Source organism: Macadamia integrifolia, chromosome 12 (assembly GCF_013358625.1).
Source record: "Macadamia integrifolia cultivar HAES 741 chromosome 12, SCU_Mint_v3, whole genome shotgun sequence".
In the NCBI taxonomy this organism is placed as follows: Eukaryota; Viridiplantae; Streptophyta; class Magnoliopsida; order Proteales; family Proteaceae; genus Macadamia; species Macadamia integrifolia.
Window position 1 is genome coordinate 6,533,673 of NC_056568.1, and position 20,000 is coordinate 6,553,672.

The following is a 20,000-nucleotide window of genomic DNA, read 5'->3' on the forward strand; positions in this document are numbered from 1 at the left end:
CTAGTTCCAAGGAAATCAACTCTTATTCTTCTTTATGCCGCATTTCACACTTCATTTAAAATTATGCATTTGTAAACTCATGCCAAATTAAAAATAATGTCTCAACTCCAAATCAAAAGTACAAGGAACCCACAGACTTACATATGGTCCAACACCATAAAACAGGGGTCTCTTATTTTTCAAAAGAAAGTCTCATCTCAAGACACAGGCTTGTTTCTTTCTTCTCAACAGGGTTTTTATTCGTTCAAAATGGGTACCTTAATCAAAACTTTTATTTTCATACATCAAGCAACCGAATGGTATGATCATTAGCCAAAAGCCAAAGTAGGACTTCATTTTTAGCAAGCTCAAAAATAAAAAGAAAAATAAACAAAATAAAGTGAAAAAAGCAAAAACTGGTTTCCCTCCCCCACACTTAAGTCATGCAATGTCCTCAATGCATGGAAAGAATTAAAAGCAAAGACAATGCAAGGGGGTCATACCTAATTAAAATTTAGTCATCAGTGTAAAAAGGTTCATAGAGATCCATGACCTCTTCACAACCAGTATTAGGAAACTCGAGGAACTGTTTCAAACGCTGACCATTAACCTTCGAAATTACCTCTGTTCCTGGATTCAAAATCTCCACAGCCCCATGGGGATATACATTATGGACAATAAACGGGCCATCCCATCGGGATCTAAGCTTACCAGGGAAAAGATGCAATCGAGAGTTGTACAATATGACCTTATCACCAATTGCAAAAGATTTGCACAGAATGTGCTTATCATGGAAAGCTTTGGTTTTTTCCTTGTAAATCCTAGAACTTTCATAGGCTTCATTCTTAAGTTCCTCCAACTCAGATAGTTGGAGCCTATAATGAATTCCCGTATCAGACAAATCAAAGTTGAGCTTCTTGATGGCCTAAAAGGCCTTATACTCCAACTCAACTAGTAAGTGACAAGCTTTCCCATACACCAAATGGTAGGGAGACTGACCAAGGTCGGTCTTGAATGCAGTCCGATGGGCCCACAAGGCATCAATGAGCCTAAGGGACCATTCCTTACGGTTGGGATTGACAGTTTTCTCCTAGATTTGTTTGATCTGCCTATTAGACACCTCCACTTGGCCATTAATTTGGGGGTGATAAGGGGTAGATAACTTATGGGTGATCCCATACTTTTTCATTAAGGCCTCAAAAGGCCGATTACAAAAATGAGTACCCCTATCACTAATTATTGCACGTGGTGCACCAAAGCGGAAAAAAATGTTCTCTTTGAGAAACTGGACCACCACTTTGTGGTCATTAGATTTACAAGGTATGGCCTCTATCCATTTAGAAACGTAATTAACAGCAAAAAGTATGTACAAATTCCCAAAGGAATTAGGGAATAGTCACATAAAATCGATGCCCTATACCTCAAAGATCTCAACTACCAAAATAGGGTTGAGAGGCATCATGCTCCTCTTATTGATTCGGCCAATAGACTGGCAGGCGGGACAAACCTTGTAAAAATCAAAAGCATCTCTAAAAAGAGTGGGCCAATAAAATCAGCATTGGAGAACCTTTGCGGCAGTCTTCTTAGGTCCAAAATGTCCACCACATGCATGATCATTGCAAAAAGAGAGAATGAAATGTTGCTCATGATCAGGAACACATCGTCGGATAATCTGATCCGGACATATCTTAAACAAATAAGGATCATCCCAGAAAAAGTGCTTAACTTGGGAATGAAACCTATATTTATCTTAGGTGGACCAGTGATCCGGAGCCACACCTGAAACTAAGAAGTTGACAATGTCAGCAAACCCTGGTTCACTGGACACTGCAAATAACTGTTCATCTGGAAAGTTCTCGTTCACTGGAGAATCGACAGTCAAGGAATTGGGAAGCCAGGATAAATGGTCTGCAACTAGGTTTTCAACTCATTTCTTATCCCTAATTTCTAAATTAAACTCTTGCAAAAGTAAAACCCACCTAATGAGATGGGCTTTGGCATCTTCTTCTGAACTAGGTATATAAGAGCAGAATGATTAGTATACATCACCACATGTGAACCAACTAAGTAAGACCGAAACTTTTCTAATGCAAACACGATAGCTAAAAATTCTTTTTCAGTAGTTGTATAATTGAGTTGTGCATCATCTAAGGTCCTACTAGCATAGTAAATGACAGTGGGCAACTTATTAATCCTTTGACCTAAAATCGCTCCTATGGCAAAATCCGAAGCATCACACATCAGTTCAAAAGGTTCAGTCCAAACAGGTGGTTGAACAATGGGTGCATTGGTAAACTCCTTCTTAAGTTGTTTAAAGGATTCTAGGCACTCTTTAGAAAACTTAAAAGTTTGATCTTTGGCAAGTAATGAAGTGAGAGGTCGGGCTAACTGACTAAAGTTCTTAATAAACCTTCTGTAGAAGCCCACATGCCCTAGAAAAGACCGGACGTCCTTAACAGATTGAGGAGGTAGTAAATTATCAATTAAATCCACTTTAGCTCTATCTACCTTAATTCCCTCATTGGATATTACATGGCCTAAAACAATACCAGATTTAACCATAAATGGCATTTCTCCCAATTCAAAACCAAATTCTTAGATATGCACCTTTTCAAAACTAGAGAAAGATGATGAAGACATTTAGAATAGGAATTCCCATGGATTGAAAAGTCATCCATAAATACTTTTAAGAATTTTTTGACCATATTAGAAAAGATGCTCATCATGCATTGTTGGAACGTAGTAGGGGCATTGCAAAGCTCAAAGGGCATACGCCTGTAAGCAAATATTCCATATGGGCATGTAAAAGTGGTCTTATGTTGGTCCTCTAAAGCAATTGGGATCTGGTTATAGCCGGAATATCCATCAAGAAAATAGTAGTATTCATGTTCAGCTAACTTCTCTAACATCTGGTCAATGAATGGCAACGAGAAGTGGTCCTTCCAGGTTGCCACATTAAGTTTCCTGTAGTCTATGCACACTCTCCACCCTGATTGGACACGGGTTGGAATTAGTTTATTATTGGCATTGGGAACTGCAGTCACCCCAGACTTCTTAGGCACTATGTGAACTGGGCTTACCCATTGGCTATCAGAAATAGGATAAATTATTCCATGATCCAAGCACTTTAGGATCTCTTTCTTAATGGCTTCCATCATCACTGGGTTAGCTCTTCTTTGGGGTTCCGTGGATGGTTTGGAATCCTCCATAAGATGTATATGATGTTGCACAATAGAAGGGCTTATACCCTTGATATCAGCCATGGTCCAACCTAGGGCTTCATTATTATCTTTTAATACTTTAAGTAACTCCTCTTCCTGACTAGAAGTCAAATTTGAAGAAATTATTACAGGAAGAGTCTGGTCAGGCCCTAGGAAAGCATACCTTAAATTATATGGCAACTCCTTACGATCTAGCTTAGGGGGCTCAACTATGGAAGGTTTGGGAATAGAATTGGGAAGGGGTCCTAAGGGCTCCACAGGTGTGTGAAGACTCAAGGCTTCAGAAAAGAAATTTTCACTATCATCATCCAACTCATCCATATACTCTTGGAATTCTGAATCAAAATCAATATCAAAGTTGGTAATTAAATCATCAGAAAAATCCAGAAAATCCTCAAGCATATTGATCTCTTCTTCCATATGTGGTTGCTTGCCTATCCTAAACATGTTAAACTCAACAGTTTGGTTGCCAAAAGATAAGTTTAGGAAACCATTCCGGCAATTGATTAATGCATTACTGGTAGCCAAAAATGGTCTTCCTAGAATTATTGGGATCTCATCCTTGGTTGAGAAGGGCTTGGTATCTAACACAATGAAATCAATAGGGAAAATAAATTCCCCCACCTTTAGTAAGACATCCTCAACCATCCCTTTAGGAATCTTAACAGACCTATCTGCCAACTGAAGAGTAGTTCCAGTGGCTTTTAATTCTCCCAATCCTAGTTACTTGTACACATGGTAAGTAAGGATTAAAGTATCAGTATTGGTCTCCGTATCGGTCAGCCAAAATTAAGATGCGTATCGGAGGGTATTGTATCATATTAGAGATACGCTAAAGATACGCACATAAATAGATAGGAAACACTTTTTTATACATTTTTGCATAAAAAAATAGTTAAAAAAAGCTATACATAACATGTATTATGCATAAATAGTAAATTAAGAGTATCACACTAAGAATCCAAGGTTTGTAGCTGTCCCATAAATGTAAAATTTTTGTTCCCAACATTGATTTTCACTTTAGTTAGAGAGAAAAATGGTTGGCAGTAACTTTGGAACAAAAACACCTAAAAAAATTGTGTTTTTCTAAAAAATTACCCATTTTGGCCATTTTATAACCGTATAGATACGTATCGGTGTGTATTGGTCGATACATACCGATACACACCGATACATACCGAAACGTACATTTCACTTTGATTTTGAATTTTCCATAGAGTATTGGTACGTATCGGTGTGTATCGTAAGATATGTATCGATACAAATGGGTTTTAAAAATTTCATGTATCGTATTGGTCCGTATCGTATAGGTAAGGGCCGATATGGTACGATACAGACCGATACTTTATACCATGATGGTTTGTATCGGCCGATACGGTACGATACAAACCGATACTTTAAACCATGATGGTTTGTATCGGCCGATACGGTACGATACAAACCGATACTTTAAACCATGATGGTAAGGTAAAAGATTCACACTTGTGCCAAGGTCAAGTAAAGCATGCTCAATGTAGGTGTTGCCTATGACACAAGCTATGGTAGGGCTCTCTGGATCCTTATACTTGGCTGCTATAGGCTGAGTAATTATGGAACTAATGTTACATGCCAAGAACGTCTTTTTGGGCACACTAGTGATACGTTTGTGAGTACACAAATCTTTCAGTACCTTTGCATAGGCGGGGATTTGGGATATGGCATCCAGAAGAGGGATGTTCACTTCTACCTTTTTGAAGATTTCTAAAATTTTATCCATGGAAGCAGCCTTCTTTTTGTTTACTAAGCGATTAGGAAATGGGACAAGATGAACATAAGGACTGTTAGGGATTTGCCCTTGTTCAGAAGAATCATTTTTGGTTTCCTCAACCAAATCATCTTTAGTTTCAGAAAAATCTTTAGGTTCATCAGACGAACTTAGAACAAGAGGCACATTTGTGTCCTCAACTGAAGGAGAGTTAACAGGAGTAATAGATGGGGAAGATTTACGAACGCTCTGTTGGTACTCTCTACCACTCCTAAGGGCATAAACAACATTACATTGGTTAGAGGGCCCTTGTTGGGTTTGACCTTGTACTATATTCAGTGGTGCATTAGTTGGTCCTTGTGAACTAAAAGGCTGATGATGCCTAGGGTTAGGCTCTGGTTGACTGGGTAAAGTTCCCTTCTCCCTCTCACGCATAATTGAGACAACTTGGGTGAGTTCTCTCATAAGATTTTGATGGCTTGTCATGAGGAGGGCCATATATTTTTTTTAAGTCACTTATTCTATTTACCTCTCCAATGTTGGTAAACCCAGGGGGTTGCTGATAAGATGATAGGAGAGGGGCCCTAGGAAAACTAGCCTGAGGTCCTAAATTTGACATAGGAAAAGTATTTTGGGAAAAAGATTGTTGTGCAAAGGGAGGCCTTTGGGGTACATGTTGACCTTGATTATGAAAATTGGAAGGCCCTGCTTGGTTGCCCTGATTCCAAGAGAAATTTGGGTGATTTCTCCATCCTGGATTGTAGGTGTTACTATATGGATTATTCTAGTATAAAGCATTAACACTATCATTAGAATTGTCTCCAGAGGAGTTGGGGCATTCTTCTATGACATGTCCAGGGGACTGGCACCAAGCACAAGTCTTAACCAAATTGACTGATGATGGCTCTCTAAGAACAATAGCCTCAATCCTCTTGATTAGGCTATCCAAATGGGCTTCCTTAACTACTATCCCATCCACAAAATATCCTTTTCCTCCTATGGTTCTTTCACTCTCTTGGGTTGATTCCCACTCATGGGTTTTGTCAGCTAAGTCAAGTAAGAATTCCTATGCCTTTCCTTCATCTATAAATGATGTGAATCCCTCAGGGCACATAGACTCTATCATTTATTTAGTTAGGTAATCAATACCCTCATAAGTTATTTGACATAAATGCCATAAGTCTAGGCCATGGTGAGGGTATTCTTGGAGTAGATCCTTGAATCTCTCCATAAGTCTGGAAAATGACTCACTAGGCTTTTGCCTAAACTGTTCTAAGCTTATTGGTCTTGTGAGTTGGGAAAAACTTCTTAAGACAACTGTGAACTGTTCCCATGAGGTTATGGAATTTGTGGGTAATCCATACAACCACTTCTTAGCTTGTTCTTTTAATACAAAAGTGATAAAACTAAGCTTAACAGCATCATCAGAAAGCTGTTGGATCTTAATTAGAACATAGACCTCTTCAAATTCCCTTAGAAATAGGTATGCATCCTCAGAGGTCAACCCATGGAAGTGGGGCAACATAGTGATGTATTGAGATTTGAGTTCAAAATTATTGCCCTGGGCTTGTGGTAGAACTATACAAGAAGGTTGGGCTATTCTAGCAGAGTAGAACCTATCTTTAAGAGATTTAAGTGAAGGGTTTTGATGTTGGTCTCCATATTGAAAGGTTTTAAAGAGAGCAAACGTATAGGGTCACTACTTGTTGGATCTCTTCTTTCTAACCGATTCTTAGTATTACGTACCTACCTAACACTTATGCAACAGAAAACTACCCACAACTAGAGTAAGACAAGCAAAAAAGAATGGATAACAAAACTTTTTTTTTTTGGCTTTTTGGGAGCTTACCGGTAGGGATCCAAGGTTGCTCAGGTCAAATCCTGAGGTACTGCTATAGGGCGAAACCTGTCTTTATCATACTGTGAGGCATGATGACCTCCACCGATACAACTATTATTGTAAGTTGTTCTTCTTAGGAATAAAAGAAAAGGAAAAACAAAACAAAGCAAACAAAGCACTCCGCTTTACCAAAAGAAAGCGAAAAATAACATGGAACTGTCTCCCCGGCAATGGCACCAAAAATTTGTTTGAGATTTTAAAATGTAACCGCAAGCGTACGGATCAGTATAGCTATGGGTCGAACACAGGGAGAGCAACCACTTTATTTTTTTGCTTTTTTTAATAATGCGAAAGTGAACCAATTAATGATTGTGATCTAATTCTAATTACCGTCCTAAACATATGTATCTAAATTAACGTCCTAAGCATTCGTCATCTAAGAATTTAAACACGCAAGCTACGCAATTAAAATTAAATAAATAAATAGCTGAAAATAAACACCCCACACAATTAAAAAGCAATGAAGGAAAAAAATGCTGAAATAAAAATAAAATAAAAGAAAGGGGATAAAGCTAGAGAGAGACTCACAAGTAGGTTTCTCTACTTAGCCCGAGGGATGCTCATAATATGAGCTTCCCTACTTGACCAGAGAGTCACTCCTACAAGGGTTACTCTACTTGGCTTTAGGGAAAGGGAGACAACTAAAATAAAATCAATAAAATGACGGTTCTATGGCTAGATGGGCAAAGCCAACACATACACTAGCCATGAACCTTGGGGGAAAGGGATAGCAATAATGTAACGACTGAAATTAAAATCCTAAATTAAGAAAGAAAGGGTAGTTAGAAGAGGGAATGAGAGGGGGGAGAGAAGACTACTGAAGGAGCCTACTTACTTAAACTTCAACCCTTAAACTAAAAACTTGATCGATTTGAGATACTACCACTACTAAAAACCAGATCTGGAATAAACCAAATCTGAAATTTCTAGTACTAGAGAAAACAAATCTGAAGAAAAAAAAATTTGAACTTGAAAGACATACTTCATAGCTTATTCTTGTCACCTATAATTAAACCTAGAACTAGAACTTGAAAATTACAACTTCAATTGTTTAAACAATAAAAATAAAAGATTGAATAAAAAACAAAAGTGCTTACATTAATTGAATAAAAGAACTTACAAAAGTTTTTAAAGTATAAACCTAGAACTAGAGCTAGGGAAAGAGAAAACTAGAGAAAGAGATAGAGCAACTAAGAAAAAACCCTGGAAGAAGAATGAAGTGCCTCCTCCCCTTGTGTTAATTCTATTATATAGAGAATGGGGGAGGGAAGTTTACAATTTTAGCTTCTAAAAAAAAAAGATTTTTTTTTATCTTGTTGATGAGGTGGAGGAGAGAGAAGATAGAGAATTATAGGAAGTCGGGAATATCCAATGATTTTGCTTCCTTTTTTCCTTTTTTTTATTTTTTTTATTTTTTTCTCTCTTCTTCAAACGTGGGCAGCATCTTGGACGATATTTTTTAATTATTTTTTTCCTCTTTTTTTTTTTCCTTTCCTATTTTTCTCTTTATTTCCTTATTTCTCTCTCCTCTTGCGTAAGAAACCCTTTGGCCGACCTCCTTTGAGTGATGAGTAGGAGAGAGAATCTTCTAAAAAAAAACCTCAACAAAATGGTAGCTAAGAGGTTCGAACTTGAGACCTCCTAATAAGCAAGGGATTTTGCACACCACAACTCACCAACTACGCTAGGTAGTTGTTACCAAAAACAAATCTTCAATCACTTAAGGATGTGATCCATCGATCCTTGTTGGCATTTGGAATATTCCTTGTACCTCTGGGACAACTGCAAACGGGCTGGTTCTGCATCTCGGTTCAGTTCTGATCCATTGTTCTTTTTCTGGCATGAAAAGAATAATCACTTGTACGGGTGACCAAACGAATGTGTACTTTTAATTAAACACGTCAATCTTGCTCAGAATTTCGTCCTCTTTGCAACCATGAAAAGAAATAGGACCTCTTTATGTGTAAAATTGGAGATATAGCACCCGATAGTCCTTAAGGCCTTGAAAATATAAAACCTGCAAAAAGAGAGTAAAACCCAAGGTAGCTCTATTCTAAATATGTAAAATGCATGTTTTACTACCCTAGAATTCACACATAAATGTGCTCATCAACTTGCTCAATGCTGACACAATCTAAAACCCGAATGCTAGCTTATTGACAAATGCTGTTTGTCAACTGGGTGCTTCACTTTTCCTTCAGTCTTGACTTAGATCTTGATGTTTTTGCAGTGTTCCGGTCGGATAACCATGGCTGTTGCAGTTAATGTTTCTCGCTTTGAAGGCATCACCATGGCCCCTCCAGATCCAATTCTTGGAGTTTCTGAAGCATTCAAAGCAGACACCAATGATATGAAGCTCAATCTTGGAGTTGGAGCCTATCGGACAGAAGAACTCCAACCTTATGTGCTTAATGTGGTCAAGAAGGTTAGTACTCCTACACAATCTATTGGATAGTTCAATTCCTTAGGAAAAGGTAGAAAATAACTTTACGTTTTCTTTCAGAACTTTTTCCAGGGTGTCCTCCCAACTTGTTAGTCTTGTCATCTTGGATGGTAGATTAGATGTTTTTGGATTCATATTTAGGTCATACAAAAGTCTTCTTTTAAACTTTTAATTACCTGTGGAGGTCATTCAACTTGTAGATCAGAAGTTTTCTTCCCACCCCTTCTCTTTTACAAGCAAATTGAGATCAGTCTAACTAGTGTGCACATTTTTTCATTCTCTAGGCAGAGAATCTTATGCTGCAGAGAGGGGAAAACAAAGAGGTATCTGACAGTGCTCAAATGAGTGGAATTCCCTGTTGCCAAGTTTATTTGCTTTATTATCTGACATTTAATTTTCAATTAATTTTGCAGTATCTTCCAATTGAAGGTTTGGCTGCATTCAATAAAGTTACTGCAGAGTTGCTATTTGGGGCTGACAATGCTGTCATTAAAGAAGGAAGGGTATGTGGAATAATAGTCATTTACATTTGCATTTCATAGAAATACATCCCATTCAGATTTATATATGTATGCATATATTATGATGAGGCTCAACTTTTTCGTATTAATTATTTCAATTGCTTTCTTCCTTTTCTTTTAAGGTTGCTACTGTTCAAGGTCTTTCTGGGACCGGTTCTCTACGCCTTGCGGCAGCTCTCATAGAACGATATTTTCCCGGTGCAAAAGTTATTATATCATCTCCAACTTGGGGTGTGTATAATTGTTTTCTCTATCTTCTTGTTAGGGCTTACTCATCTCAAGGCTACTGACTGAATCTTTGACATCCCTGTGTTAGGTAACCACAAGAACATTTTCAACGATGCTAGAGTTCCTTGGTCGGAATATCGATACTATGACCCGAAAACTGTTGGGTTAGATTTTGATGGGATGATATCAGACATAAAGGTAATTCACATATCACAATCTAGTAACTTGGTTCAACCAGCGACACAACTTGAATAAATCAAACCTGGACTTGAATTATGGTAGTATGTTAGATTTTTAGGAGTTACACATGCCAAAGAGTGCAGTATTACCCAAAACTATGAAATGCACTTCTTAGCCTTATTTCTTATATATATATATATACATATATATATATTTTGAGAGAGTTGCCTCATATGGCCTCTGTGCTAATATATTTCATTCTTAGTTACTAGCTGTTACTTTTTTTCAATTTACAATGTTTCTCCAGTCCGGTCATAATTTGTTACTTGAACTGAGTCATAATCTGGCCATTTCCCAGAAGTAAATGAAAGTAGCCGAAAGGCCTCAAAGATGCATAAACATTAATCTGGTCAATTGCAAATGGAATGCTGTTGACTACAAATCCCCAATTTGTTTGGGTGCAATCCAGAATGAATTCAAAGAATTCATGTGAACTCTCTAATTGTGATTTTTCATTTGAACTCTATAGATTTTGATATTTCCAAAATTATCGTATCAAATTCATATTTTTCCAATCTAAGTGTCATCAATTACAATATTTTGGTCTATTGATAATTGATTTTGTTTCTCCTTGTTCAGGCAGCACCTGATGGATCTTTCATATTGCTTCATGGATGTGCTCACAACCCAACTGGCATTGACCCCACCCCTGAACAGTGGGAGAAAATTGCTGATGTCATTCAAGAGAAGAGCCACATCCCATTCTTTGATGTTGCATACCAGGTAAGGCTATTTCTTGTTGGCTGTGGTTGTCTGGGACTTAGATTGTGCCATACCTGAAATGCCACTGTGCAGGGATTTGCAAGTGGAAGCCTTGGCGCAGATGCTTCATCCGTGAGGTTGTTTGCTGCACGTGGTATGGAGCTCTTGGTGGCTCAGTCATACAGTAAAAACCTGGGGCTTTATGCAGAAAGGATTGGAGCCATAAATGTTGTGTGCTCATCATCAGATGCAGCTGCAAGGTGCAGTGAGCTAGTCTGCTAAATTTCTATTTTTCACTTGATGAGATAGAAAGGACCTGTGCACTGTGCTTACTTTGCAATGTATGGGCCTGGTACATTTAGGTTGGGGAATTTTTTGGATACTTAAATGTGTAGGCATTTCCATTTTCAGGGTGAAAAGCCAGCTGAAAAGAATTGCTCGACCAATGTACTCAAACCCTTCCATCCATGGCGCTAGAATTGTTGCCAATGTTGTTGGGGAACCTGCTCTCTTCAAAGAATGGAAAGAAGAGATGGAAATGATGGCTGGAAGGATAAAGAATGTGAGACAGAAGCTATTCAACAGTCTCTCTGCAAAGGATAAAAGTGGGAAGGATTGGTCATTTATCCTTAAGCAGATTGGCATGTTCTCTTTTACAGGCCTAAACAAAACACAGGTAATTGAATTCTTGTCTGCCAGTGTTTGAGATCCTTTGCACAGGCTCTCATATTCTTGTCAATGGGGAACTCACTTTGGTAAGATAACGCAACTAGGATTTGGCATTTGATTCATGTCCTAGTGATACATTATAGACTGCTAGAACACCATCTGGTGGCATGCCACTCACAGAGCATGGAGCCGGAGGGTGTTTTACTAATTTGGCTTGTAGGCTGGCCACTTTCTTTGATACATGGAGTGTACCAGCCAGGCCTGCTATCTGTGAGCAAGCTGTATTAGAACTAGATTTCATGACTTGTATGGTATCTTAACCTCTGGAGTGCATCATTGACTGTACTTAATCCTCAAATTTCTCGTTTTTCTCTTTTGCAGACTTTTTAATTATTTTTTCCTTTTCACCTTGTCTTACCAGAGTGATAATATGACAAACAAGTGGCACGTGTACATGACCAAGGATGGGAGGATATCATTGGCTGGATTATCTTTAGCCAAATGTGAATATCTCGCAGATGCCATCATTGATTCTTTCCACAATGTTGGTTAAAAGAGAGTAGATGATGATTTACTATTTTAAATGGCGGTTGGGATGGAAATCCTCTTTTACCTTGTGGGTTTCTAGTCTTTTAGAACCCTACCAAAGGAATTTTGGGGAGTCCATTATTTTGCAGGTTGCTGGTAATTATCCTATGGAAACTTGTAATGTAGGTTTACCATCACAGGTTCCGAAATATCTTGTATCTGAAGTTCTAATGATGGGCCTGAATGCTTACCAATAATTTCTTGTTGTGGAATGAGGCCTTTAGCGCCAATACGTCTCTATGTATTTCAAAGTTAAGACAGTTGATTTACACATTTAAGGCTATTTTGGATATCTGATTCATCTCTTCAGTTAATGGCTTTGCATAACCTCTCGGCTCACATACTAATGGCCTTCTTGCGAAATTTATTTTGGATAGTGTTTTAAGTTTTTCTTGAATTGATTTTTAAGGTTTTGGCGTTATTAAACTTGTGGTAGTACCCATTACATCTTGATATTGGTGATACTGCTACTACTATAACTATACTTTCTTTATTGTTGTTAATGGTAGTACCTGTACTCTTGATGTTGTTAGTACTACTACTTGTTGTTATGCTACTTTCTTTTGAAATTTCTAGTTAAATAAAAATAATTGAGGGGTAGAAGGCCCTTCAATACCATAGAAGGCTCTGGTATAGATATAGAAGCACATCAATCGTGTGTAGGATTTCACGGACTAGTGAAGAATATCTGCACTGTTAGTAATCCTAGTTTCTAATTATGCATTCTGTGGAACTTACACATATGGAAGTGCAGTATTGTAATAGATACCATCCAACAAATGCTTTATATTGAACTTGTGCAATTACACTATTTTCTTCAAGCTAGACAGTACTTTTATGCAGATTTATGTTTTCTGGTACCACTAAATGGAAGGTTTTCCTTGAACTGGTTTTTAAGAATGCGTGTGGGTTGGGGTGTCAGGAAGTTTGTTATTGAAAATTGTCCAGCCTGATATTTCTGAAAATTTTAAAGAGAGAAGATACACTTTACATTATGACCCTCTGCAAAGCAAGGGTGAGGATGTGTACATTATGACCCTGCCCAGACCCTGCTGGCAGGAGCCTCGTGCACTGGGTACACATTTTTTTTTTTTTTCTAAAGTGAGGAGATACACTGTAGAGTTGAATAATCTGCAGGACAGAAAACTGTGGTGAAAGAATGTGATCATGTTGTTGTGGTGTTTTCTCATGTCATCCATTCAAGTACAGGTAGTACATGAAAAGTATCTCTCAATGTATGTAGTCAGATGTGTCTAGTTGCAACTTGTATCATGAGTCATGACTTGATGAAAAGCATGTTTCTTAGTTTTCAACGAGATCGTTGTGATACCTTTAGACATTATGGCCTTTTTAAAAATGAACATCATCAAATAGATACAAAAATTGACCATTGTCAACCCGTTGGAGAGTTTTTAAGAATAGACAAGAGAAGGAACTTTATATGACATAACACTATTAGAAGATTAAACTATAAAAAGATGCAAACAGAGAGGATCACTCCTACAAGCTAGTTACATACACAACATTTTCTGACAGCTTCTGATGTAGACATATCTAAACAGTACTTTTTATCCTTTTGGTTCAAAATCAGCAGTGTTTGCTGTGTGGTCTCAACCCTGATAAAAGTTTTAGGGCATCTTCCATGGATGGCCTGTCTGATGGTCTGCTCCTAGTACAGAGCAAAGCAACTTCAAGAGCAGCTTCTGTCTCTTCACTCAGTTCACCAATAGCACCGACTTCATTCTCCTCATATATCTCTTTTAAAATTCTGTCTCTTGGGGTGCTATGTATGCTCGCACCTCCATTCATTAGTCTGCCATTAGTCATAATTTCCAGCAAGAACTCCCCAAAACTGTAAATGTCTCTGCAGAGCTCATCTTTTATGGCACTGTTGAAATCACCTGCACATAAATGTAGAACAGTTCTAAGAACTCCGGTCCTTGCAAAGTAGAAAGAAATTTGAGCGACAGATGAGCTCCGAAGCTCCTATCATTCAGACAATGCAATTTCCTTTTCATGGTTTTAGTCAACAAAGATAGGAGCTAGCCTTAGGAGAAAGTTTTTGGAAAATCCTATAAAATTTGTTATTAGAACATCATAACTGGTCTTGGAAGGAAACAAGATCTGTAATGATCAGGAATTTTAATGGAAGTTCAAGAAATATCAAACAGTTGATTCAGACATTTCCTGAAATGTATGTTAGAGAACAGGACAGTAGTACACAATACCTGAATCTGATAGTGTACCAGTACTGGATATACTTCCTCGAAGTGAACCTTCACTCATCTGCAGCAGAGTTCTGAGGCCAAAATCCGCAAGATGAGGCTCCAGGTTTTCATCGAACACTATGTTACTCGCCTTGAAATCTCCATGTGGAATTGCAGGATAACAGTCATGGTGGAGGTAGCAGAGGCCCCTTGCAATCCCTATCACAATTTTATACTTGGCTGACCAAGTACTAATGGGGGATTCCCTTTTCATATTCATCTTCTCTGCCAGGTTTCCATTAGGCAAGTAATCATAAAGAAGATATGCAACATGCTTGTTGCTACAGAACCCCAACAATCTGGTCAAATTCTTATGCCTAGCATTGCCCATGCGGGTTATAAATTCTGACATCACACCCCTCATACTTGCTCCCCATTCAATCTTCTTCACTGAGACTGTTATTCCAGTTGGCAGAACAACCTTACTGACTGGAGCTGATAATGGTGGCACCGACTCTATGGATTCCGTGTAACTGAAACTCCTTAGCACATCATTTGCTGTAAATCGAGGAAGCCCAATAAATGGCACCATTTTCCACTGACCATTACTTCCCTTCTGAAGATAAAAGATAGCCAGAGCTGCCATCCCAATTAACAGAACCACCCCTGCACATGGTAGCAGAACCCATATGAGCTTCTCTGTGCCTTTGCTTCCCAATCTGAAACCAGCTACATGTGGAATTTCCTTTGAATCAGGACATGGTTGCAGTGGATCTCCACATAGTTGTGGATTTCCAATGAAAGCACTCGCACCCATGGATCTGAAAATCTGTTCTTGAGGGATGTAACCAGAAATATCATTGAAAGAAACATTTAGAAGTGCCAAGCTCGAAGAATTTCCAAACTTCACTGGTATGGAACCTTTAAATTCATTGTGTGATAGGTCCACAACACGCAGAGTGGGAAGACTTGCAAGCTCAACAGGTATATAACCTGTCAAGTTATTGTAAGCCAAATCCATCCTCTCAAGAGCCTGGCAGTTGGCAACGCCATCCGAGATTGACCCTGATAAACTGTTCCTGTTCAGTTCAAGTACAGAGAGAGAATTGCAGGATCCAAATGAGGGCAGATTGCCTGAGATATTACAAGAGAACGCAGAGAAGTTCTGCAGAAGTGGCAGTGACCATGTTTTGGCAGGAAGTTCTCCTTGTATACCTGGATTCTCAGAGATGTTAAAGTACTGGAGCTTGAAAGCTTGAGAAATGTCTCTTGGGATCCCTCCTGTAAATTTATTTCTAGAGAGGTCGACATACGTTATATCAGGAAGAAGGCTAAATTTGAAAGGGATCTCACCGGAGAAGGAATTCTCTTCCACACGGAGTCGGACAAGGGAAGTGCAATTTGCAAGAGGAGAAAGCCCACCTGTAAAATAGTTTGAGAACAGCATCAGCTTTAACAAGGTACCTCCTGCACAGATGTCTGGTGGAATACTTCCAGTTAGACTATTTGTAGAAACATCCACCCATTTCAGTTTAGAGTTTCTCCCTAAGCTTTGAGGCAATGATCCAGAGAATAAATTGTTCCATATAAAAAGCGTATCCAGGAGTGGAAGCTCCGCTATACTTTCAGGAACAGACCCAGTCATGTCGTTGTACATGAGGCTGAGCAGACGGAGATTCTTCAAGCCTGCAAAGCTATCTGGAATGGTACCAGAAATCCTGTTATCAGAAAGATCCAAGCTTACAAGAGATGTGATATTGCCAAACCCTTGAGGTACTGATCCAGTTAGCCAGTTCATGAACAGGTACAGAGATTGGAGGTTGGTGAGATTGCAGAGATGATCAGGGATTGGACCAGACAGATTTGCACCAGCAATGTCAAGATATTGAAGCTCACTCATGTTACCCAACTGCCAGGGGATGCTTCCCTGGTAAGAGTTGTATCCAATCTCCATATGGGTAATTGTTTTGAGCTTTCCAAGTTCTGGGGGGATTTCACCATTGAGTGAATTCCCAGCAAGGTGAAGAAATTCAAGACTCTTGAAAGACCCATACTCTGATGGGATTGGTCCATCGAAATAGCTACCCGCTAAGTTAAGTACCTTGAGTGAATCCAGTTGGGCTACTTCCTTCGGCAAGGGGCCTAAGAAGCTGTTGCTGAATGCATCAAGCAATACCAAGTGTTGTACTGCAGAAATCCCTGCTGGGAAATGGCCACTGAAGTTGTTTCTGCTGATGTCTAAGCTCCTCAGATTAGTGAGATTGAATATCTCAGGTGAAAGTGCCCCAGAGAAAGAGTTGTGACTGAGGTTGAGTTCCACCAGATTAGACAAGAGCTTGATGTGTTTCCCAGAGATTGAACCAGAGAGATTCTTCATTGACAGGTCCAGACCAATGATCATGCTAGAGTTCTTGGTACAGGTGATCCCTGACCAAGAGCAAGCTAAGATTTTTTCAGGTGAGCTTCCTCCGGTGGGAACGGACCAATCATGTAAGCTATTTGAACCATCAATGAGCTCTGATTTCAACCCCAGAAGCACATCAGAGAAGATATCTGCCGCCGAAACAACTACTGTAAGCATCGAAACTAAGAGGAAGATTGGGGCCAAGCTCATGAGCATCTCCATTGGAACTCGCATTGTTAGAAGAGATGTTCCTAGTGAGTGAAGCTTATAATACACTTGAACTGGTTCAAGTGTTGCATGGGGAATAGAGAAAGTTGGGGGAAAAAAAGGAGGAAATGACGTCGTTGGATTAGTTGATATGAGAGTATCATTGGGAATGCTTTTGGGTGCATGAGGGACCATAAGAGTCGTAACTTAATTGGATGGTGTTTGCCACTACCCACTATGGGAAGAAAGAGAAACCCTAAAAATCTAATCCACCAACTCTTTTTTTAATCCCCTTTACTGCTCAAGGGAATCCAATAATTCCAACAGTGATGGTAGGATTTTGAAAAGCAAGTAAAGGTAAAAGTGTGAGAATTTTCATCATTTTCATGAGATTGCATCAAACGGTCTTCTTCTCTTGACTTATTTAGTCTTGCCTTTAACCTAAAGGACGATCTACTGTCCTTGTACCTCTGTCTTGTTTCCTTATTTGAGTATAAATGGTTTTGGGTCTTCACGGGAACAGAACCCTTTGCTCTGTTATGACCATACAGAACTCCCGTGATACTTAAAGAGTACTTGCAGAAGAAAACAGCAATGGGGATTGGGAAGCAAGTTGTTCTTTTTGGAGGGTTGGACGTATCTGGTGGTTTAGCTCATATAATCCACCTTGAGGGACAGAAATTGAAGCCAAAAGGGGAGACCATCTGGTATTCTGATCTAATGGGAGTGATCGCTTACAGCATTTTGACAAATGAAAAGGGTTTCATAGGATTGGCCTTTTCTGGCATTGCCACGAAAGAAGGTCAATCCTCAAAATGTTGAGGACAAAAGAGGAATAAATTGTAAAGGGTATATCTAAGTAGGGGTAATGAACGCTATGTCGCTCCCTCTTTTTGTAGTCACAAGCTGCTTGAAAAGACCACCTTGCCCCAATGTTGTCAAAGCTTCCGCTTGCTCTCTCATTGGTCTATGCATTGGTGCAGTAGTCACGCAATTGGTTAACATTCTCTTGCCCATTTAATTATAATCACTTTGGTTACAATTAGATATGTAACCATGGTCTCATTCCACTATATTGAAAAATGCTGTGGGAAATTTAACCATTAAGAGATTTAGGGAGTGTTTAGTTTGGTCATATGTCAAATTTCAGTTAAAAAAAATTCAATTATTTAATTTTCCTTATAATTTCGTATCCTTTGATATATGGGAAAGAGTAATGTGAAAGGCAGCATAGCCCCTACACCAATGAAAGCACTAGTAGAAGCATCAATTTGGATAGGATTTTCACAATTCATGAGGGTGGAGTTGTCATATTACCCCCACTATGTCTAAGGCATAGGGGCCACGTTGCCTTTTAACCTTTTCCCCTATTAAGAACCCTGTTTGCTTATGTTCTCCACACCTAGACACAAGGGGTTGGCAATGAAAAGATGCCCTTGCCCCCAACAACTCTCCCCATGTGTCTAGGTGTGGGAGAACTCAAGAAGATAGGGTTCTTGTGCCCTATATATATATATATATATATATGGAAAGACATTCTCTGTCTAGGAGTGTAGCTTCCACGCTTGAGATCCAATCAACGCCCCCCATTTGGTTCAATACATGGGAGGCAGAGAGGTCATTTTACAGCGACGAGGAGAGAGACAAACATAAGGGGGCTGGCGGAAGAGCTTCTCTCCTGAAGGAAATCATTTCCTTTATATATATATATATATATATATGCACCCCTTGTAGTATTGAATTTTGTTTGCCACGCACTGAAATTTGACATACCAATAAAAGGAATTGAGATCTATATATCAACAAATGTTCAATATGTGGCCATGTATAGAAATCATGGGCAAAAGATCCATGTGCTGTTCGTGTACGGATTCTTTCACACATTCACTCACATAAACTATCGGCTCGGCTACATTCTCTCCCCAAAATCCTTCTATTTATAAATCCGTAACCCTGCCTCATCCTTCGTCTCAATTAGTACACGAGCATCAGAGGGAACCTTATCCCAAAGTAAATACTACTAGAAAGGTCCACTGAGAAATTGAGTTGATCAGTGATGGAAAAGACATGCACCGACCGACCGTGTGTCCGTGTGGGAGTGAAAGAAAGAATTGAGAAGTAATAACACTTCTTTTGATGAAGGGCTGATTAAAGTGGAGCGTGTTGTTCATTTGAATTGGATTTGCCTCAGCAAAACGGTCAAAAAAGAGAAAGGCAATGGTTGATTTCATATCTCTTAATGATCAATAAACAAGAAACAATGTAACAGTAGTAATCCGTAACACCACTAATTATAATGGATGGATGAACGTTTAATCCTATACCATTAAGCTGATAAAGGAGAGAGAGAGAGAGAGAGAGAGAGAGAGAGAGAGAGAGAGAGATGTTTAAGCAAAAGTGATTGCATTAGGGGACAATTCTTTTTGGCTTGGCCCTATGTCCATATTTCATACAGACAACTTTACAAAAATGGCCACAGAACTTTTGACAAAAAAAAGTAAAAAAAATAAAAAAATTGTATTCCCCATGAATTTTTTAAGTGCCATAGACTCTGGTGGTTCCATGCCTCTAAATGTCAAGAAATTGTATGCTTTAACCAAGGTTCATATATCGCATAATTTTAAAATACGTCTCTACATATGAAGATTACCGCCACGAATATGAAAATTTTATGGCCAAAGGAGCCGTCGATGTGGGGACTAAATTCCTTGATACAACAGTTTTAAGACTTTCATGTCAACTTGAAGCCCACATTAATGTCACCAATATTGAGGGTTGATGTCTTGTATTCTATGAATTCAATAGTGGGCCATGCAAAAACATCCGTGAGTGCAATGATATAGTTAGCATCTGATGGTTGAGGAGATCTCGGAACACGTGCCTAGATGCTCTCAGCCATTTGATGCTCACTGCACCACCGCACTCACTGTAGAGAATAACCACTCAG

At 38.9% G+C, this 20,000-nt stretch overlaps 2 protein-coding genes across 4 annotated transcripts in view; one reads left to right on the forward strand and one right to left on the reverse strand.

Moving 5' to 3' along the window:
* The window catches only part of LOC122057079 (aspartate aminotransferase, chloroplastic), a 16,396-nt gene extending 3,834 nt beyond the window's left edge, over positions 1-12,562 (forward strand). For all 3 annotated transcript variants that reach the window (XM_042619076.1, XM_042619078.1, XM_042619077.1), the window contains exons 4-12: positions 9,075-9,269; positions 9,572-9,610; positions 9,701-9,790; positions 9,931-10,039; positions 10,125-10,234; positions 10,856-10,999; positions 11,072-11,238; positions 11,390-11,654; positions 12,069-12,562. In XM_042619076.1, coding sequence (XP_042475010.1) covers positions 9,075-9,269; positions 9,572-9,610; positions 9,701-9,790; positions 9,931-10,039; positions 10,125-10,234; positions 10,856-10,999; positions 11,072-11,238; positions 11,390-11,654; positions 12,069-12,200 — 1,251 coding nt within the window. In that variant the 3' untranslated portion in view covers positions 12,201-12,562. The remainder of the gene's footprint in view (positions 1-9,074; positions 9,270-9,571; positions 9,611-9,700; positions 9,791-9,930; positions 10,040-10,124; positions 10,235-10,855; positions 11,000-11,071; positions 11,239-11,389; positions 11,655-12,068) is intronic.
* A 1,020-nt stretch (positions 12,563-13,582) lies between these two features.
* On the reverse strand, positions 13,583-17,294 carry LOC122058453 (leucine-rich repeat receptor-like protein kinase TDR). Its single transcript, XM_042621145.1, has 2 exons — positions 14,464-17,294; positions 13,583-14,136 (listed from the first exon to the last, which is right to left on the reverse strand). Exons 1-2 carry the CDS (start codon positions 17,246-17,248, stop codon positions 13,823-13,825), a joined length of 3,099 nt encoding a protein of 1,032 aa, XP_042477079.1. The 5' UTR covers positions 17,249-17,294; the 3' UTR covers positions 13,583-13,822.
* Positions 17,295-20,000: the final 2,706 nt, after the last annotated feature.

What these genes read in the sequence shown, in the direction of transcription:
- LOC122058453 (XM_042621145.1), bottom strand. Translation starts at nt 17,248, where the DNA reads ATGGTCCCTCATGCACCCAAAAGCATTCCCAATGATACTCTCATATCA. An exon ending in TGGTACACTATCAGATTCAG is followed by an intron (nt 14,137 to 14,463) that starts GTATTGTGTACT and finishes ATTTATGTGCAG; the next exon opens with GTGATTTCAACAGTGCCATA.